Source organism: Anser cygnoides, chromosome 7 (assembly GCF_040182565.1).
Source record: "Anser cygnoides isolate HZ-2024a breed goose chromosome 7, Taihu_goose_T2T_genome, whole genome shotgun sequence".
NCBI classification, from domain to species: Eukaryota; Metazoa; Chordata; class Aves; order Anseriformes; family Anatidae; genus Anser; species Anser cygnoides.
Genome location: NC_089879.1, coordinates 17,984,094 through 18,005,589, shown reverse-complemented (window position 1 = coordinate 18,005,589; position 21,496 = coordinate 17,984,094). Strand labels below are relative to the sequence as shown.

The 21,496-nt window shown below is 37.8% G+C and overlaps 1 protein-coding gene across 5 annotated transcripts in view; it reads left to right on the top strand.

Annotated features, from left to right (window-relative positions):
* Window positions 1-9,782, top strand: part of KIF20B (kinesin family member 20B) — a 39,088-nt gene extending 29,306 nt beyond the window's left edge. For all 5 annotated transcript variants that reach the window (XM_048069152.2, XM_067001080.1, XM_048069151.2 and 2 more), the window contains exons 28-34: window positions 913-1,074; window positions 2,067-2,177; window positions 3,609-3,809; window positions 5,775-5,855; window positions 6,595-6,742; window positions 8,053-8,195; window positions 9,528-9,782. In XM_048069152.2, coding sequence (XP_047925109.2) covers window positions 913-1,074; window positions 2,067-2,177; window positions 3,609-3,809; window positions 5,775-5,855; window positions 6,595-6,742; window positions 8,053-8,195; window positions 9,528-9,605 — 924 coding nt within the window. In that variant the 3' untranslated portion in view covers window positions 9,606-9,782. The remainder of the gene's footprint in view (window positions 1-912; window positions 1,075-2,066; window positions 2,178-3,608; window positions 3,810-5,774; window positions 5,856-6,594; window positions 6,743-8,052; window positions 8,196-9,527) is intronic.
* The last annotated feature ends 11,714 nt before the right edge of the window (window positions 9,783-21,496 follow it).

Sequence of the window (21,496 nt, the reverse complement as noted above, 5' to 3'; positions counted from 1 at the left end):
TATTTCTTACCATGTGAATTGCTTCCCATACATTCTGCAAAACACTCTTCTTTGCCTTTTGGCTGTATTTTTGTTCTTAAACACTGTCATATTAATATTTGCAGCCAGCTTAAAATAATGCTGGCCTTATGTTCTTTTCAAACTGAATTTGTGTCAATGGCTAAAGTTTCAAAATATTTAGTAGTTCAAATAAATGCACAAGTCAACTTGATCCTTTGTTTGCAAGGTTGGACTAGAAATCTTAAACTGACTTTTTTCCTGTAGCTCGTAGCACTTTGTCCCAGGCTAGGCTGAACACTTGGTAGGAAATAGTTTTCTGTTTCTTTCTTTGAGTGCTTTCTGATCTAGCATGTAGAATGGCATGAGATGAAAGAAATTAGGAAAGTTGAAAGAAAACAATGGAGGCAGAGAAGGAATGATTTCTCAAGTTACTTTTTTTAATTTCTGTGTCCAGCTCTTAACCAGGATAGCTAATCTAATTAGAAGCATAGGACTTCAAAAGCTAAACAGAAGACTGAATTAGTTACTCCTCTGTGGATGTTTGAATTCAGTCTCTCCGGGTGCACACGCTCATAACAAAACTACCACAACTGCTGACTGTTTCACAGCAGCAAGGACTTAATGGAAAAAATAGAAAGCTGAGCTTCTTATTCCTTAGGGAAGATGACTGAAGCACATAAGTAGAGCAAAATAAAATAAAAATTGTATTACATCTTTCCAGACTATATGACTTCTTTACTTCCAATAGTGGCCACACAAATAATTTAAACTATTGTGTTTTATGTTGGATAGTTCACTGTTCTAGCCTACAATTCTAAAATTGTTGCTATTGAGTAATTGCAGTGCTGCTGATGTATATGTTAATTCCTTTTGCCAATCCTATAATTTTGCAATTTTTGCTATGTTTATTAGGATAATGAAACTGTGCTAGAACTAAGAAAACAGTTGGCTGATAAAGAAGACTTCATAAAGGAATTGAAAAAATGCATTAACCATGAAAGCCTTCAGTTTTTACCAGAAGTACCTTTACATGAAGAAAGACAAGATAAAGGGGATTCCTCTGTAAACAAAGAGGTATGATTAGTACATACTAACAATGTTTGTTACATTTAGAGAAAATAATTGTAATAATTGTTGTTCTGTTCTTTTATCAGTATATATTTGAGATACTAGGAATATCCCAGAAGTTGTAATTTCAGGAATTTCAGTTAGAGCAGGAATTTCAAAATGAACTGTTAAATATACTTTTAAAAAAAAGCTCCCATCTTCCCAAAAGAAAAGCTTGTGTAGCTTATCATGCATTCTCTACTAGTCTTGCTGATATAATTCTAGTATCCAGGTAATGAAATTTGCAAGCTCTATCGCATTGGTCTGGCTTGAAAGAAAAAAACGGGGCTGTTAGACTTCCTCTTTGATTATCCCCACGTGTCCAAGCAAACAGCATGACCAGCATGATCAAACGTTTGTGGCTGGTGCTATTATTACTATTGGAAGATCTTCGTATGCAGTTTTTTTGTTTATGTGGCATGAGGAAAAGGCTAGCTATACAGCTTCAGAAGTAGCTTCTGTTTTGTTCCATTCATTAGCTTTCCTGTGAAATAGTTGTTCCCAACAGCAGTGCTCACATCAGTCTCATTCTGTTTGTTTGAATTAACCTAACTGGCTTTACTCTTCTTGTTCCCATGAAGGGTTATTCATGGACATTCACTTGTTATGAATGAGGAGAAAAGCCAACTGGTGTTGATACAGTCATTGAGAGTGCTGTGAGAGTATGAAGGGAATAGATGACAAGGTGACCAGGATCGCACACCCCTAGATAGAATCTCCCTTCCACTTTCAGAGACAGAATATTGAAAAAGATGGACTGTTGACGAGACCCAGCAGCTCACATCTTACGATCACATCATGAATAGCTGCTACCAGCTTCCCAGACTTGTGCTGTCTTTTAGTCTAGGTGCTCATTAGGTGTCTGTGCTTGAGATTTTATAGTATAACTTTAGAAAACTCAGTGGGTTTTTTAAGGTTTGTTATATAGGATAATCTTTATTCATTCTAAATATTTACAGATTACGAAGAAACAAAGCGAGACTAATCCAATAGCTGGAGAAAGTATTCCAATAAGACATGAAGTTAAAGAGAATGATTCCAACAGTGCTTCTTCATTAAGTGAAACTGAGGTTGGTATGAAACTTTAAATCGCAAAGTTTTATAGTTGTATGGATTTGATAAATAAAAAAAATGGGTAGGAAACAGTCATGTCTGAACAATTCTAAAGTTATTCTGCAGATACCTTTTGACATGATCAGATAGCCTGATCTGAGAGCTTTTTGGTAGCAACAAAAGCTGTAGAAACATAACTTGGTGGTGAATTTTATCTATGTGCTTTTGAAAACTTTCATTATAAAGTGGCTGATTAGATAAGTCACCTGGAAAAATACTTATAAAGCCATGTTAGCTGAGGATACTAACCAACCCTATGCAAATCTTTGATTGCTAACTTTCATAAAGTAGCAGTTATATAAAGGAAAATATTATTAATAACCAACTCATTCTTGGAAATGCAATGGTGGTGATACCCCCATTCAGAATCCTGGCAGAGCCTGTTGAAGAGTCTTACTAACTTTTGGCTTTCCCTGAGCTTTGATCATTTTTTGTGAGGAGGAAGGTGCCCTTCAGAGTGAACTGGTATAAGAAATAACAGCAGCTAGTCTGTTTGGGACCCTACTAGCAGCAGTAGAAGCAGCGATCTGTCATTTCTCTATCCTTTGCTGTGCCCCCAGCAGCCCATGTTTCATTCAGACAGCTGCTGAATTCCCTTTGGTACTCTAGTCACCAGCTGAATTCCTGCCACAGAGGAAGAAGAGTCAGGGAGACCACAGCTCTGGCTTTCTTGCTGAGAAAAACAGGGTTGGGTAGATGGTGGACAGTAAGCCCTGCTGGGGAAGAAGTAAAAATTGACCTTTCTGTCCCACCCCAGCTGTGTGGTTCTTGCTGTTTGGCTGTGAGCTGGTACAAGAGAAAATCTTCAGCTTGTTGACAATGTTGCTGTCTGAATGCCTGGGCTTTCTCTAGGGGAAAAAAAAGAGAGAAGTCTCTTGCAGATTGAATTTGGCTTGCAGCTTGCCAGCTGGACCTTGTTATTTACATAATTAACTTCCATAGTGTTGAAGGAGAAGGGCAAACTCTCTAAAGATAGGCTAGAGAAAAATTCAATTTTTCTGCCTAAAGCTCTTGTACCTGCCTAGTTCCTAAGCAGCAGAATTGAGATGAAGATGATCATGTCAATTCTGCTGCTGCTAGCTGCATAAACAACCCAGTTGTTTGTGCCCTTGAGGAAAACGACCTGGAAAGTATCAAGCTGAATTCAGCATGGAAAACTTAAGTTTTTATTTCAATCTATAACTGGGAGAAAAAAAAGACCCCCTAGAAAATAAGGGTTAAATTCAGTTATAATTGGAGTAGAGTTCTTCTATCATAAAAATTCTGTAAACTAACATCTGGAAAACTGATTGAATGCTTACTTTACATATCCTTTTCCAGGGGGACTGCATTATAATTTTTTTAAATCTCATAATTACTTGTTTCCTTAAAATTTCTGTACATTGCAGGAGCATTCAGAAACTGTCCTTGACTCTTCGGAAGTGTCCACAGAAAATGGAAGAACTAGTCGGTTCCCAAAACCAGAGATGGAAATCCAGTTCACACCTCTGCAACCAAATAAGATGGAGGTAAAGCATCAGGGCAGCGCCTCACCCGTGACAGTTAAAATGCTCAAAACAAGGAAAAGGAAGAGTGACGAGATGGATGAGGTATGACCTAGACCAACTAACAAAATGTTGTGTAGTTTTTCAATGTATTACTGTGATATTTTGTTAGAACTTTATCTGATTCTCATTGAGATTACTGAGGTCTACAAATACCTTAATATATTGGGCAGGGGGCAGTGAAAGAAGTTTAAATATACATGAGTGGTGGATCTCCGGTCTGTGTTGAATAAGGCCACAGACTTCAATTTATCCAGACTCTGGACCCATGTCCCTGCCTTGCGTTTCCTCTTTGCCTTTTACACTGCACTCTCCATGCCGGTACCATTTGCTCTGTCTCCAGCTCTCCTTTGTGGGATTGCAGACCAATTCTACTGAATTGCTAGTTTTGGTTTAGGCAACTGTTGGTATCAATTCTCTCCTAATACTCAATTACAAATTAAGCTTAATCAATGCATTTCAGAGCCCCAAGGCCACCTCCTTTTTTTTCCATCGTATGAGGGGCTGCACAGAACTGCACCAGCACCTGAACTTCGCTGTTTTCTGTAGACTTTAATTCATCTTCAATTCATTCAGTTGGGCTAGGTTATATGCTGCAGCCTTCTTAATGTGCTGTGATGTTTATATGTGAACCTGAGACTCCACTGCAGTCGAGGATGGTATATGTTGTTCACTGCATGTTACCATACCTTTCACCGGCATTAGCACCAACATAACTATCTCAAGGCTACCTAAATACCACAGTCTGGTCTTACAGTTTTGTACCTGTAATGCTACTTAGGGGCCTTATTTGAATCTGTAAGGACTTATGCAGTTGACAGGTTAGTAAGAAGGATATGACTTGTGGATGACTTGGCTAATGTCTGATGTCTTTCAAGTGAGTGAGCTTGTCCCAGCTGTAGAGTGAAACATTTGCTTTTTTTGAAGTAAAAAATAACCAACCTTCTGAGGGCACTGGAAAAACTGCTGAACCTTATCTGCAGATGAATATATTTCATCTAATGTACTTATCCACCTTTTCAAGGCTACTATAACAATTCACTTAAATCCTTTCATAGTGTATTGGTCCATACCTTCATGGGATAACATAACTTAACTAAACTTAGAAAAGTTAGTTAACTATGTAATGCTGACTTAGTTTATTGCTGTCTTATTCATCTGAATATTACTCTTAAATATTTATTTTTGCATTACACGTGCCAAACAGATTAGTAAACTGTTCAGTAACTTTAATGGTGTCTCAAACTAGTAATAGTTTTTAAATTCCTCAGAACTGAAAAGCATATTGTCAACCCAGAAGCTAGGGACAAATTGGAAACTGTTGATGGTAAAATGACTGTTTGTTTGCCTTAAAGTATTTTTTAGAAATGAACAAAATTGAACCTTGTACAGAGTCCAATCTTTAACTGAACAAAACTAATAGCCATGCTGACCTCTAACAGCATCAGAAAAGGGAAAAGAGGATTTAGTTATCTGAAATCCATTGCATTTCTTCTCTAGAAAGCTGTACACACAAATCAGCTTCTTAGACTTCCCATACATTGGCTTTCTATTTTAGTGTAAAGTATCCAGCTGTTTCTTCAATGGAATTGTCAATGTGCAGTTTTGCTTCACATGGATCTTCAAAGAAAAGTTTATGTAGAGAGATGTCTTAATTCTATTGTTAAGCTGTTAGTAACAATCTGTTTTTATCATTGTCACCATAAACCTGAATTTATACTTAGATTTATTGAGTTGCTTTCAACTTACATGTTCACTTGTTAAATACCTCAATACTGGATGTATAGGAAATAATGGAGAGAAGAGAATTTCAAATGGCAGAATGGTTTACCTACAGGTATTTCTAGTTCCCTTAAAGTTTATTTAGCATTTGAATAGTTACCACTATCCAATATTAGCAAATACCTTCCTACTGTTAGCCATAGCATTTAATTTTAAGCAGTGGCTGTTTATTTGACGTAAATAATTATTTCTGGAAGAAAGCTAAAACTTATGTATTTATTTCCCTAGGATTTTGTGAAAAGTGAGAACAAGAAAAATGCAAAATCTGCTATGGCTTTTAGCTCACCTTCTACAAGCAACAAGAAAATGGTTTGTTTTTTTTCTATTTTTGAAGATAGTTTGGCATTTTCTGTAATGCATATCTGTAACTTCCTGGATATGTGAAAGGAGCAAACGTTCTTAACAATATCTTACCTCACTCAAGTATATAGATAAGGTTTCTTAAACACTTATGTTTTCTTCCTCTTAAATTCTATAAGCTAACCAAGGAGAGAGAGAAAGTCTGTTTGCCAAGTATGTACTGGCTGTATTGTATAATGATTTGGAGGAAAGGATGTTGTTGCATGTTGAATATCAGGAAAGTCAAGTTTGAGTGTATTAATAAGTGCTGTTGTAGGTGATGTTCTTGAAGTAAAACTAAGGTTTAGTTAAATGCATGTCACTTAAATGCACGACAATTATAAAAATGTCTTTAAGCTGCAGTACTATCCTGGGCAAGTTCAGAGGGTGGGTACTGTATTTTTTCCTATCAGTTTCCTTATGTTTTATTTCTAATTAGAACAGTTTGTGTAAAGAAATGCTCTACAACTTGGAATCGATGTTTAAAGAAACTGTTTTTAGATATCACTCATGCTCTGAAATATCCAAAACATTGACAACTTTTTCTGGGTATAGAATGAGATACTCCCACAGCGAGCAATGTAGACAGAGGTGGTGTCAGTAGCAAAGCTCAAAATGTCAGCTTAAAAATAACATTGAAATAAAATGGAATTAAATTTGAAGGTAAGTCAGACTTCAACTTAAATATTGGTCTTGTATTTCTGTTCAGATGTATACTACACAGACGTCTAGAAAAGAATACCCTCTAAGAAAGCAAGAATCTACATCAAGCAAAAGGTCAGCTAGAAAAAAGGATGGAACACTACAAAAACTTGGAGGCTTTTTTCAGAGTTCTCCTACTATTATTCATTCTAAAGGTTTGTACAGAATAAATAATAATTATTCTGTTTTCTGGGCATTGTGTAATGGCTTGTTTCTACTGTGGTCTGTTAATGTATATGTTATTAAAGGACATGTCTGCCATGTTAAGTAGTTTATGAAATAATGGAATCTGAACTAGGGACTGTTATATTGAATCTTGCAGAGTGGAAAAGGCTATCTTAATTGCAAGGACCACACAGTTTTAAAGTATTGGTTAAGTGTAAAAAGTAAGCTTGGTGGGATTAGAGGCCACTAAGAGGAGGGGAACTAACTCCAAATTCAAAATCCTACCTATTTCTTTAAGCAATTCCTTTTTTCCATCTCTACCCTTCCCTGTTTTGTTTCTGTGGAAAGTGTAATAATGACTTTTGATGCGTGTATGTGTGAGGGGAAGATTAGTTCTACAGAATATGAAAGCTATATGATAATATAGAATACTTCAATAAACTTCCTATATGGTGATTAATGATCTTCATGATATTTAAGCATAGTTTTGGAATATTAACTGCTAGGCATCTTCACTGAAGAACATTTTTTTCTTTCCTACAGTAATGTACAACCTCTGAGGTTCTATAGCTTAAAAAGATTAGCAGAATGCATAAGTGATGGTCAGTTTTAAGTCCCAAAAGACATTCTTATCTGGCTGGTTCAAACATTCATTCAAACATTCAGTGTAGATAGTTAAAATTTAAGATCTCTACACCAGTTTGACAAGTTGCTACAGAACACGTTATTTTTATGTTCTAAGATAACCTAGTTGATGATAGTGGGATTGTTCAAAACTTTCCAGGTTTATCATATCTGTTCCATGGAGACAGCATATCAATAGAAACCAAATTCAGACTATTCAAAACTAAAACCTGGAATTACTTAATTCCAGGTTTTAGTTTGTAACCTTCATTACCACATCTGGTATTTTCTTTCCCCATTTGCATAACTTAGTATTTTTGGGGTTTCTTCTTCTACCTCATAATGTGCAAGTACTCATCTCTTCACAGATTTAGTACTAGTTTGAAACTATGTTAAGTGTATAAATTTAGGCCTGCTGTCCAACTCCTGCTGAAGTCTAACTTCTAGTGACATCTGAACCTGAATTTATATTAATATCCCATTTGAATGTAAACTTTAAGCTCTTGCATCCAAAAAGCTGTTTCAGCTGTAGAAACCATGGTGGTCAAATAAAATATCTGAATGTTTAAACTTCATTCTGTGTTTATTTTTTAACTACTTTTTTTGTATTCATTAATTTTTTGAGGCTCACTAAACCAGTAAGATATTGATTTATGATTTAAAAAATTTCTTCTAGCAAAGAAGCTGATAGCAACAATGAGCTCTCCGAAGTCTTCAGAACCAGAAAGTCTCAAAGAAAATGAGATCAAGCCAAAAAGAGCTAAGAGAAAGCTGTATTCAACTGACATTTCCTACCCTCTAGATATCTCTCTTTCTTCAGTAAGTGCTTACAGGTTACTCTAATGTAATACGTTTCTATAATCTTTGCTTAAAATAAACTATAAAGGGGACAGAACAAACTTGAAAGTCTGGTCAGTTTGCATAAGGGGGTTGATAGTACTAGCATTTCTTAATTCTAATTAGCCATTCTTTTTGGTAATGTTTTCCTACTGTTTTTTTTATTTTGTGTTCTCACCTCTCTTCTGTGTTTGACTGTGACTTAATCAATAGGTGATATAAGCAATCTTGGAGATCTTTCTATTTGGAGCCATAAGTAGTTTAGTTCTGGTAAGGGGGAATGTGAATTATGCTGCTACAGTAGCTGAGTCATAATGTGTTTTGTTTCTTTCAGTAATTAACTGGCATAACATAACTTGTTATGCTATACTTTTTATGCTATGCTAGTTAACTGTAGCATAAAGAAAGAATAAAAATACAGACCATTTAGGGATCCATTGATTTGGAACAGCACGATCAAAGCACTAAAGAAAACTCTGCATGTACAATTAACTTTGCAGTGGAAGTGAGTGCTTAAGGTAACTTCAAATTCCATTTATGTCTAGCTGATCTTTGGGTTACTTTGTGTACTGTGCTTGTACAAAGTACAGTTCAGACAGCCTGCTAGGTATGTTTGAGCTGTGTTGTCCTGTCTAAGCCAGTTTATGAAGGGTCTTAAGTGCCAAGGCTTGATGTACTGTTCCTGAAATTGCAACTTCGTGGCTCTCAGTAGCTATGGTGCTGGGAGTACTCCTGCTCTGTTGGAACTATATATTCTAAATCTGTTTAAGTCTTTCCTCTACTCATGATGGTGAGCATTTGTCCATGGTGCGTTATCTCATTGAATTTTCTTCATTCAAATTTTATGAATGAAGGAGGTGGAAACCAAAATGTTGTCTGTTAGAAGATGAACAAAATGGGACAGAACTACAGAGACAAAAAAACTAAGAAATATGAAATTGAAAGGAAAAATGAGAGACTGAATTCTGGGAAAGTGAGAGAAAGCTACAGAAATTTAAGCTGTAGCTGTGTTCTGAACACCTCATCTCACAAAATGAGTATTAGAGTTGAGAAGTGAAACTTGCCTTCGGATTTTCTTTGGACGTTTTTTTAAGATAAATGGAATTTTGTATGTTCTTAGCATTTTGTCGCTTCTAATCAAGCGTCGTTAAAATGGTCTCTGTCCTATAAACATCTGGTTAAAAGAGAAGCTGTTTTCAGAATGAAATTTGCCTATTATGGGAAAAAAACATGTAGTTGATTACATGGGTCTAGAAGTGTATGTCAGCCTTCTATAAAGAAAAAGATGAGTAACTCTTGAAATATCTTTTTCAGACTTTGATAGAACAAAATGAGAAGGAAAGTGATCATCTAATCATCAAGCGACGGCTCCGATCAAAACCAGCTAAATAATCTTGAAGCATGTTTGTACTTCCTAGTTAAGACATAGTTCTATTGTATTGTTTTAGTTGATTGTATATAGGAGGTAATAGATACTTTGTCATGCTACTAAGCTTGTATATAGATATGTAGAATATTTCTGATGGTTTCAAGGTTTGACTCCATTAAAATTGAAATTAGCTCAAGAAAGCTTGTATCTTTGGCTCTTTTTTTCCCGTAGGAACTGTTCCTTAGTTACCCATTGTGCAGTGATAACTATGCCTGTGCAGAATGGCTTAAATTCTTGTTTTCAGGTGGCTGGTATACTTACCCTAAATTTGGGGTGGGGATGTTAGGGGGAAGAGTACACATCATGACTTGTGCATCCTTAAATTCTTTAATACTCTTTCTTCAGGGGTTATAATATCCATAAATGTAATCTGCTATTTCAAGTGACACAGTCTGGTGTAGACATCTGAAAGCTTATTCTAACCATCCAGTCTTCAACTAGAACAGGTACTTCTTGTGCTAAGGTTTTAGTTCATAATCAAGTGACTGTTCTTCTCCAGCTCTTCTGTTTTCTGCTGTCTGGTCCAGGTATCTGGACTGAATTCTTTCAGGACTATAGACGAGTACAGCAGTGAAGACTTACCTGAGGTAGATGTTACTGATTTTTAGACAAGTGTCATAGCTGGAGGCATAGTAAATATACAAAGTCAAGTCATGTAACACTCTTATACAATAGGGTGTACTTGCCATGTTTATTCTTTGTCTTTCTCAATATTTCATCTGCATTATTCCATGTTTAGCAGATGTTTTCAGTCAGCTGTGCATCTTGACCCCTAACTTGTTTTTCCTGAATAATTTCAGTTAATTTTAGAACCCATCAGTGTGTGCTTGTTTAGCTGGGTTGTTCCTTCCATTGTGTGTAACCTTGTGCTTGCCTGTAGTGAGATTCATATTCCGTCATGTTGCTTTGAAAGACAACTTGATTGCTCCTCATTAAATCATCAGAGGCTTATAGCTCTTGTTTTAACCCCCCCCCCAAAAAAGAAAAAATATATATTTACAAGGTAAAATGCAGGATTGGAAGGATGTTACATTACTTGATTTTTGGATGTATGATTTTTTTATTGATTGAAATGTGTGGGAAGTAATTGAAATACCTTCAGCCACTTGACATCTCTGAAATTGCCGATTGATAGTGTTTGTTCTTCCCCCTACCAAATGTAAAGTTTCATAGTTTCAAATAATTTATTCTTTTAGCTTTTGTGGGTAAAAAAAAAAAAAGCAAGTGACAACTTTATTTCAATTAATTGCTCTGTTAAATTGCAATTTAGTCATCTGTGCATCTAACTAGAATACTGATGCTATTAACTAAGTCAAGCTACTACAACCTTCAGGAATTCTACTGCATTTCACCATCTGTATTGTCAACTTTTCTAAATTCTCGTACTTAGTATTAGAAGCTCAACAGTGTTGCTGAGCTATATGGAAGCTATATTTTTCCAGAAAGAAAGCTGTTCTTTCTGGAAGCCATTTGAATAGGTGTTTCTAACATATTCACTGAGTACTGAGCATTACAGTACCTGTACTTATGCACACAATTTTAATATTTGTCTATTTCACTTACTCTAGGGTATTTTATTGCTAGGATAGCCTCTGTAATTGTAAAAACTGCACTGAATTAAATTCATAAGTGTAGATGTGGTCATCATACTTCATGATTAGGAATTTCTAATATCTGCAGAGGTAACACGTTCTCTTTGCTTTCTTTGGTCAAGGGATAATGATTTTTGTACTTACTTCCTACAAGCTGTTGAAGGTTGAGCCTATATGTTAGCCTAGAAAATGAATCATGCTCTGTGTACTCCATTGTCCATGTCAGGATTATCAGTTCCCTCATGAGGAGGAAGTATGTGACTGTAAAAATGTGATGTTTTCAAAAAAAAAAAAAAAAAAAAAAACCACTAGGAAAGCACTTGTTTGATGCTATAATATATCAAAATGTTCACTTTCAATTCTTTGGAAGTAACAGGAAATACCTTTTCTTAGCCAGGATTATAGCTGGCTTGACATCATCCTCCTTTCAGCTCCTCTTCTGGAGGACTAAGCAAAAAGGTGTTTTAGAACATCTTCGTCTTCTGACTTTTGCTGATAAATACTGTAGTTAAGTAAAAGCTGAGCATGAATATACCTCTTCATTTATTCTAACCTTTCTGTTCAACTTAATTGTTTGGCTTGGAGTAAAGAGAAGACATCTGATATTTAAATCTTCCTTGTTGTCTCCTGAACTTTTCCATCTGCAGGAAGGCATAACCCAACGGTGTTGTGTGATGCATCTTGTGCATCAGCTGAAGAGGAGAAGAGCTTCTAACTATGAAACTGGGTCAAGCAGTACTGATATCCTAAGAGAACTCAAATCGCACAAAGGAAAGTCTCTTGGGGTAGCAATAGTAACTTCCCCTATTTTTTTTCCAAATTTGAGGAGATCTAGTTTCTAGAACTATCTGAAATAAGACAATGTAGTTTGGTATTGATTGTTTTCATGTATTGAGAAATTCTGATACTTAAAATGAAGTTTCCTTTTCCCAGGAAGAATAAGCTTAGATCACTGTAACTTCAATAACAAGCTTAGCCTCACTTTTTGTTGTTTCCCATACAAAGAAGGAAACTTATGTAGTGTGGAACATTTCAATTTCAGATTTAACACCAGAGTTCTGCTAAGTGTTTTGTACAGGCACACTATTGTCTCTCGATCTCTCAATTTAGTTTTAAATTTGAAGGTAGTGAAATACCATTTTTATGTGAGCAGCAGCAAGCTGGAGCCACTTTAAATCACCTGTCAGCATACACCTCTCTCCTAGGAAGAAAAATTACTTTCAAAGGTTGCAAAGGAGCTGTTATAGTATTTGGTCATTAAGTGCATGTTACAAAGTAAGTGTTCACACAGCAAGTGATGCAACACTGTGAAATAATACCTGATATTGGCTGGAAAAAGAAAAAAAAAACACATTTTTTTCAGAGAGAATAAGCTTCCAACAATTGATCAAGCAGTTTGTTTTAATAAATGTTCCTGAACATGTCTGTCACTGAATAGTTCCTTTCAAGCATGTCATGCTATAGGGGATAATGCTTAGAAAATAGCATGTGTTATAGTTGTATCAGGCTGTCTAATTTTTTCAATGGGTAAGTCACATCTTGAAAAGACTATTCCTTGCTTAACTTTGGCTAATTTGGGGGATGAACGATTTTCGTTTTTCCCCTCCTCGTGGCACCCTGATTATGGTCATAGCAAAGCCTTCTGGAAGGCTAATTCTACTGGAAGGCACTACTTCATAGATCTCAGGCTTTCCTTTGGCAAAAGAAAACAGGGAGGAGCAGTGGCAATGTGATCAGACAGTTCACTAAATGAGGGTAACTCTCCAGAAGTTAGAGCATGGATTTAGTTTTTTTTTTTTTTGCTCGCTTCTCTGAGAAGCAGAGTATTTTGGGGGTGTTTCTTCAGTCACAGGATAGTTTCCTATAACATGCAAGTACTTGAATGTTCTTGCAACTTGATTAGTGCTGTGAAAGAACCAAAATCAAGAAAAAATGTGCCTGCTTGGGTGAGTACGTGCATCTGCAGGCCCGGTTAACTCGAGCCTTCCCTACAACAGCGCCGTCCCCACAAGATGGCGCTGAGGCACTCTGCTTCGCCTCGGCGCTTGCAACTGCGATCCTTAGCTGGGAGGGGAGGGAGGGCAGAAACGTGTTTTTTGTCGTTTGTTGGTTTTTGTTAACTAATCCACTTCCCATCACGCTTAACCAAGTTTTGTAGAAAGTGCAGAACGAGATGTTGGTGAAATATATTCCATCTCTTTACTAAAAGACCTACTTCAACAGTTTTTCCCTACTGCAATGAATATTACACGTGCGCACCACCACTAAGCATACAGCTCTGTTATATATGATTTTCTTCTTCAGGACACATTTCATGTCAGACACTTAAAAGTCTGGAAGGCTGCAGAAGTCTGGGACTCCGCAGTTTTCAGCACAGGCCAGGTGAGGCCTGCTCCATGATGTAGTGCTGTGATTCCCCTGAAGGAGCTGAAGGGGTGCTGACTTGCACTGTTGGTAGTGGTAAATCCCTCATGGTGGTAAATTCCTCAGCTTCTGAGTTTGTCAGCTGTGGTGAGAATCTCTGTTGCAGCGGTTTCAGTGTCATACCTCTGTCACTGCTGGAGATGCATGTTCTACAGTTCTTCAACCATAAAATATCTGTTACCTTCACGTACCCACCCTACTTAGAATTGTACTGCTAATGTTAGGTTTCAATATGTAGTTCACCAATTTAGGTTTCTGTGCTGCTTCCTTTACTTGAATTAATTGAAAAGTATGTAATCAAAGTTCTTCTGAACCATCTAAAGTCAAAAGCTGGACTACCCTCTGAACATCCCTATACTGGCACCTAGCGTGTACAATGCTTTAATTTTTTTTTCAGTTTTCTTGTATATATTCAGAAAATTCAACTGTTTGAGCAGATGCACAGAGTAACCAAAGGCTCTATATTCTTCTTCATTTTACTGCAAGCATGTAATTCCTATCCAGCTATAATTCATAGCCAGTGACTGTAATAAAGCTGAGCTTCCTTCAGCACCTGATTTGCTGCTGGTTCAGTACCACATTCCATCTGTGGTCCATCTGGCTTCTACAAGAAACCTTAAATTATTTTTTTTTCTATTGTATGGTTTCTCACAGCAGGATTTCATGGAGAGGGAGGAATTTCAGAGTTGACCTCAATCTTCTGTGGAAGCCAATAGGAATAGGATTTCTTGCTGCTAATTCCAATTGGAGCAGTTAAAATAATGCTGCACACTTTTCAAAGCCTACCTTGGCTTGTAAAGCCAGATGTGCAAGCTCAAGAGAAGTCCATAGGTGAAATTGTTAAATGAATGTCTAGTGCTGTTCCCAGGTAAATGTGTTTGTAACTGTAACAACCTTTAAGACTTCCTCCTCAAACTTCTCTCAGAGAAGTGCAGAATTATTAATGACAGCTGTATGTTTACAGAAGTGGCATCAGTTTCATCATTAAATTCTGTGAAGTCCCATAAAGTGAAACCATTTACCAAGTCTGTCAGAAGCTATCAGCAAGCACACTGTCTCACAGGCACATAAATAAGGCCTTTAGCCTTGTTTCAGCTGTGTAGTATTATGTACACACATGCAAGCATCAGAAACCGCAGCAGAAGACTACCAGAACACCACTATCAAGATAAGCCCTTCAGTTCCCTACCGATATTGCGTCTTATCTGTTTCTCTAGTCAAACACTGCTAGGTTTTGTCTTCCCCATTGTTTTTGTCAATTTTAATAACAGAAAATGTTATTTATCATAAACTGATTATACCTCTAGATCATTTCAGTGAAAACTTAAAACTGTGGTTTTCAGGGTTGAGATAAAGAATTGGTTCGTATGTACTGATGCCTACTGTAGCCTGTTCATCTCTTGCTGCAGGCTAACATTTCAGAGGAGTTTATGCACTAATCCTTTATCTTTCTTACAAGAGAAATTCACACTGAAAAAATTCATTAGGCAGAAATAGAGGTCCTCCAAGGTTTAAGAGAAAGCATAGGATATCAGTTTCTCTAAGGAAGAGTCTGTTTCTGGAATTGCTGATTTTAATACTTAGAGATTTACAGTAAGTTGGATTTTTATTTTTCCCCAGAGATGTTGACACAAAACAAAAACGGTTCCTCTAGAGGGACTTCAAGCATGTTTTAAGTGCTATAAACTTGTTTTGTTTTTGAGTGAATAAGGACTCTCCTGAGAAACAAACTTTGGGTTATTTTACAACCTAAAAATACCAAATTGTACAGCAGAATGTCTCATGACCAAATTGCAAAATGAAACACTATGACTTGAAATGATCGGTGACTGATCAGTTGCAACTTGCAAATTATTTGCAAATATTTCTGTTCCAGAAGACTGCAAGTTATTGACCACGTGACATTAGAGGCAAAGGCATTGGAGGGGTGAGAGTGAACTACTTGTTCCAGGAGATGTTAACATCAGTATTGGACACTTCAAGACACATTTAATTACACCACAGAAGCACTATTTTTAAAATAGCATTTTTACTATGAGAACAGCCTAATTGCTGGCTTCCGCTGTGCAAAAAAAGTAGTTGTACATTTACTACAATCTTATGTGGTTTGCTGCTACATAACTGACCTTTTACAAAATGTCATATAGGGTGTTTGGTGAGTCTCAGACTTGACTTACTTCTGTGTGTTTTCATAATGCACAACAGCTGGGGAAAACAAGTTGCTTAATTAAAAAAAAATAAAGAATTTAATATAGCAGTTCTATCACTTTCACAGCATTTGACACTTAACCATTTTAACTTAAATTATCTCTCAAAGCTGTTGACAACTTTTTAAGACAGTGTGCCATCACTAGGTTCCATCTGAGCTTAGGCTTTGCAAGGCGATGAGGTCAAGAGAGGCATCATTTCTACCTAACTTTTCAGTGCTGCTCTTTTGCTACTAGGTGTTTGCTAACTAGACAGCGGTGGCTCTTTAGCTACAGCCCTCTGAGCTGTGACAGTGCTGTCACCCAAAGGCTGGCCATGGGCACTGCTCAACAGTCAGCAAAGGAACAGAGAAGTTTGTTCACTTGTCATTTCTGCAGAGTCTCTGAGCTCTCTGTTGCTCAGTTGTAAGCAGAATGAAATTACCTGCATTTAATCCCAGCTCTACCAGACTCAGTATTTAATGTAATGTTACTTTTTTTGATCAATTATTTAGACCTTGTAGAAATATGATTTGACTTCTAAACGTGGGAGGTGCTTGGAGGTCTCAAACTGTGCTCTGCACACTTCTGGTCATAACCTTCTTCTCTGAAATGAATGTTACAACCACGGATTCTGGTGTTTCCTCACTGGGAGAAAGATGTGATCGTCTGTGGTAACAGATCAGCTGTTACTTAAAGCTATAGACTGCTGTGCAGGTTGACATCCTCTCGTTCTCCCATGAGAAGCTCTGGCTTTATCATCCACACCAACGTGGACATGTTGTGTCTATATATCTCTTTAGGATTTAAGATGTTTATGAGGAAGAGACGTTTGGAGAAAAGATCAAAAAGATCATGTTTTTACTCCCCTAAGTACACTGCTTCTGTGATAGGAGAGTGTTTGAAAAGCATCTTTGAAGCTTTGAGTATCGCTAGGTGTTGAAATGAGGGCAATGACTGAGTTTCTAAGAAGGCTTGCTTTACAGAGACACCTCTATGCTCACAGGCATTTGAAAAAGACACTTAATCCTCATTTGGCAGGGATGAATCTTGCTAGTCCTGATCTGATATTAAGTGTGAGGCATTCTTCTTAGTTGTTAAAAAAAACCCAGCAAACTCCAAAACACAAACTACACCAGGAACATCCTAGGAACCTCTTTACTCTTTTTTCCATCATTTCTCTAGTTAGAATTTCTCTTTCTTTAACTGTGGTGGGATGGCAGGAGCACATCTACTTTCCAGTCACCTGTTTGAGTTTTCCCCTTATAAAGTGTAAATCACCTGGTATGCAGCTTTCAGAGCACCAAGCCATTTCCAGCTGCTAAGAAAGAAACAGTCTTTCCGTGGTTCAATAAATAATTCTGAAATTAGGGAAATAATTGCTTTGTGGGCACTCTGTGTGCAAGTTTCTCTGGATGTCTTTCTTTCCAAGCAGTTTAGCCAGCTAAAACACATTATCCAAATAACACCTCTGAATAATATATATATATATTTGAAGTTGTTTTCAATCAAATTCTGAAGGAAATACCTTGAAGTCAATTCACATCATATTTTTAAGCATGTGATGTTAACATGTAGAATGCCACATGGCACTGCCTTCCTCTAGCTCCTATTAATAATGCCAAGATGATTGGATAGATGCTCTCATCATTAATACGAACTGTTAAACTTCTCACTTATGGAAAAAGGTCTGCTGAGGTGCTTATTCCTGCAGGCACTGCCGGAGCAGAGCTCCTCAGGAAGTCAATATTTTCCTAAGTACAGGCCGAAGGCTGCGGCTTGCACACAGCTTCTGGAGTGCTGCAGCTGCAACAGAGCTCGCAGCAGATCTCTTGGACCATCTCACACAAAGAAAATTTTCTCTTCCTAGCAAATTAAGCTTCACAAACAGCTAAATTCCAGTGAGGCAAATGAGTAATAAAGAAAGGAATAGCAAGTACACTGTGTCTCCTAGACTGTCAGGACTTGTTTTGAATAAAAACCCTGAAGTTGGATTTCATTTTTGGAGCGACACCTGTTAGGTAATGCAGTAAGTGTAACTGATGAAAGAGGAAACCTGTTATATGCAGGTATTGCCAAAATACTAACTACTTCAAAACTCAAACATTTCAGTGTTCTGGGAGGTACAAATCTAAATTCCAATACAAGATATATATACTTCATGAAAGCTGCATTTGCTTAACTTTTGTGATTTACAGAAAAGGAAATGTTCTACTTCAAACACATTAATAATATTTATTTCCCAAATAATTTTTAAAAATAGTTTTTACATAAGGGGAATAAAAAGTTCAAAAACCTGTGTAAAATGACCTTTCTCATCTGTGTTGCTTTAATGTTATAGCCACTAGGGAAAATATTTTGTTAGAAGTCAGTGCTCTACAGATAAAAATGAGGATGGGCACCAACTGCTGTGGTTATGTGCTCCCTGACCTCTCCAGCAAACAAGATGAAGTTAAGGGAGAAAACAGAGGACTCTCCAGTTACGGAGTTTTCCAGTTCCACCAAGAAAGCTGTATTAAAGGTTAGATGTTGCATCAAATCCTATCTACATGTGTCTTTCTGAATGACTCTTAAGTATTGATTTCTACCTTTGCCTTACTGGCTTTCATTCTTTTGACTTTTGTTTTGCCTGTCATATATTATTTTTGTCATATATAATAAAGGCTTAAAAGGTATTTTGAATGTCCATAATTCCCTTTGTTCTCCCTTTCTTAGAGATCACACTGCTGTTCTGTGTACTGGTTTTATGCAGTTTTACTCCCACATTCTTCCTCCATAATCCAGACCATCTGAGCAAATTCTATGCAGAATTCAAGGATAAAGTGCCTGATTTATTCCAGACACTTCAAAAGTTGATATCGACAAAGCACAAGTAAGATAAAATTGCTCTGAATTAATAAATAGTAGAGAGAGGATTTGGTGTTCGAGAGAACTTTGAGACAGTTGTGGTCATTACAATTACTTAGGGCACTACTGGTCAAATGCTGGATTTAGAGGAGAAAGGAGAGGTTAGTAAAGCCCCCATCACCACTATGTAGGGTTGTGTGCTTGTCACGAGTAAAGAACTGTGCTGCTGGATAGCTGCCAGCATTGTCAACCTGGCTGCGTGCCGCTCTGCTGCATGGCAGTCTTAACAGTTTTGTCTTCCAGCTGGTAGAAACAGTAGGCATGGTTTGAGATGCATGCTTTGGTGTGCCCTGGAGGGACATCTGCGGAGGGATGCACATCTCTGTGCCCCTTATGAAAGCTGCTAATGCATCTTCATTTTTAGTATTGGTACTTACAAGATGCTTGCTCTAAGGGATGTACCCAGTCTATGAATAATGAGAGGAACGTGTGCTGTGCAGAACTAGAACTAGGAGACTGATAGGAATAATTGCAGTAGTGCTTCATTAACATGAAAATGTTTTAATTGTGTCTGGCTGAGATTTCATTTCTTGAAATTAAAACCATTACTTACATACACACTGCAAATGAAAAAGGACTTCCAGGTGACCTAGGCATTCAAAGTGGTTAGAGTCTGTGTGCAGGCCTGGCCAGTGGAAATCCAGTACTTGCGCTACTTTATAGCTTGATGGGAGTGTGCAACTACTTCTTCCTCTGGTGATATTAATAGCTCTTGAGTTTGTATCAGCAACTGTGCTTCTATTGGCAGGAACCTGGAGGGACATTGGGGCCGATCTGATACTGGGAGCAGAAGCTGGTTCTGCAGATAGCTGCTCTTATTGGATGTTCCCTTATCTTGGTGCTGTCAGGAAGGGCTGATGTCTTGCATTAAGATGTTAAAGAAATGAGCAGGACTGGCATTATTTGGGGAAATTCATGAAATAGAGATTTCCTCAGAGCTGATGGAACAGCATTAGGCAGTCCCTTTCAGTATGTGGGCCAATTTGCCTGACAGCACTGGTGAACAGTTTCTGGTGCTAAGCTGCCTGCAGCCTGCTCATCCGGACCAGGCGTGGGCTCAGAGCTGGTGCTGGGGCTGCTCTGTTGTCACCTGTGCTGAAAGACACACTTCTCTGAACAGAAGTACTGCCAAGTGCCTGTGTGCTGTCAGTGGAATGGGCCATATTGTTTCCTCTCTCATTTAGCATTTCCCATGGGGACACCACTCTCTCATCTGCTGAGAAGCTAGCCCATGGCAGCTGAAGCTGGGACCGGTGACAGAAGCCAGTCTTGGCTGTGAGTCCGTGCCTGCCTCTCTCAGAGGTTACCCCCAGCAGCGGGGCTGTATTCACCTGGCCTCCCCTCCTCAGGCCTGTCCTGTGTCTTAAGGCCTGGGCACCTCACCGAACCCAGCTGCCAGCCAGGCCTCCTCAGGTTTTCTGGCTAGCATCTGAAATGGCCCCAGAGAGGCTAACTCACTCCCCAGTGCTGAGGCTCTTCTGCACTTGCAGAGGGACAGAAGGGAAGACACCTATGAAGTCTGACAGGAAGATCTACCACCCGGAGGGAGGGATGTCACCCTGCCCTCGCAGCCCTGAGGCAGCAGTCAGCACTGTGACATGTCTCCAGGACAACGCTGTCATGAGCTATGGGTGGAGGGGAAAGGTAGAGCAGGCGATCCATCGGTCATCTGGCACCTCTCAGCCTTTCTGGGGAACTATTGTAGTGGCGGAGTCAATGTTATTCCACAATTTCTTCTGTTCTCTTATGAAGATCAACAAATTTTCGTCCAAAGCAAAACAGCACGCGAGGGTCCTGTTCACTACAGGGGGAATGGGCTGATGACTGTTCCTTTGGTAAATAATATTAAATCACTTCTTTTCTTTTTTGATGAAGAATCAAAATATCAATTTTGGTTTTGTTTTTAACTTTACTGACAGAGATATTATTGCTAGAGAAAAGCACAAAGACACTTCTCTCTTTTTAACATATAATTTTTCAGATTTTTGTAAACAGTTAAAATCTTATTTAAATCAAATCAAAGAACCAGATGCAGTGAGTCACTAAATAGTGTTTTGGTTTTGTTTTTTTAATGTCAACTTTCAAATGACTGAAACCGAATTAACTTATTACTGCCTGGACATGAGTGAATTAAATCTAAATTGTGGTAGAGAATTTCAAAAACTTTCTACATTATCTCTCTTTTGACACATTTTATTTCTTGGTTACTGACAGTTTTTCTTGCATTAACTAAAGACACTCAAAACATGAGTCTACATAACAGTAGGACTAATTGCAGGTGATTTGGAATAGCTTATGATAGATTCAGTGATGGACAGAAAAGCAAAAACATGTTCAGGACTATGACAGTAGGACATTGTGTACTTGCATATTAGACTAGCACAGCAGAACTGCAGAGAATACTGATGTGTGATGTACCATTTTTTAAATTTTAGGTAATAGATTTTTTTCCATACCTTACAGTTTTGCTTTTCAAGACTGTGATTCAAAGACATTTAGGCTAAGGGCTAAAGCAGGAAGAGGAGCCTTGTCATGTTGGGAGCACATGTACTGTTTGATAGAGCACCCTATCCCAGCTTGGAAGGTGATGTAATTTGTAAATTGAATTGGAACAAACTGCCTGTGTGATAAATCACATTTCTGTATTAGCTGCTCTGTTGGAAATCCAGTACTTGCGCTACTTTATAGCTTGATGGGAGTTGCCCTGACTGACTGTTAACTAATATGTGCCAAAACCGGTCCTTA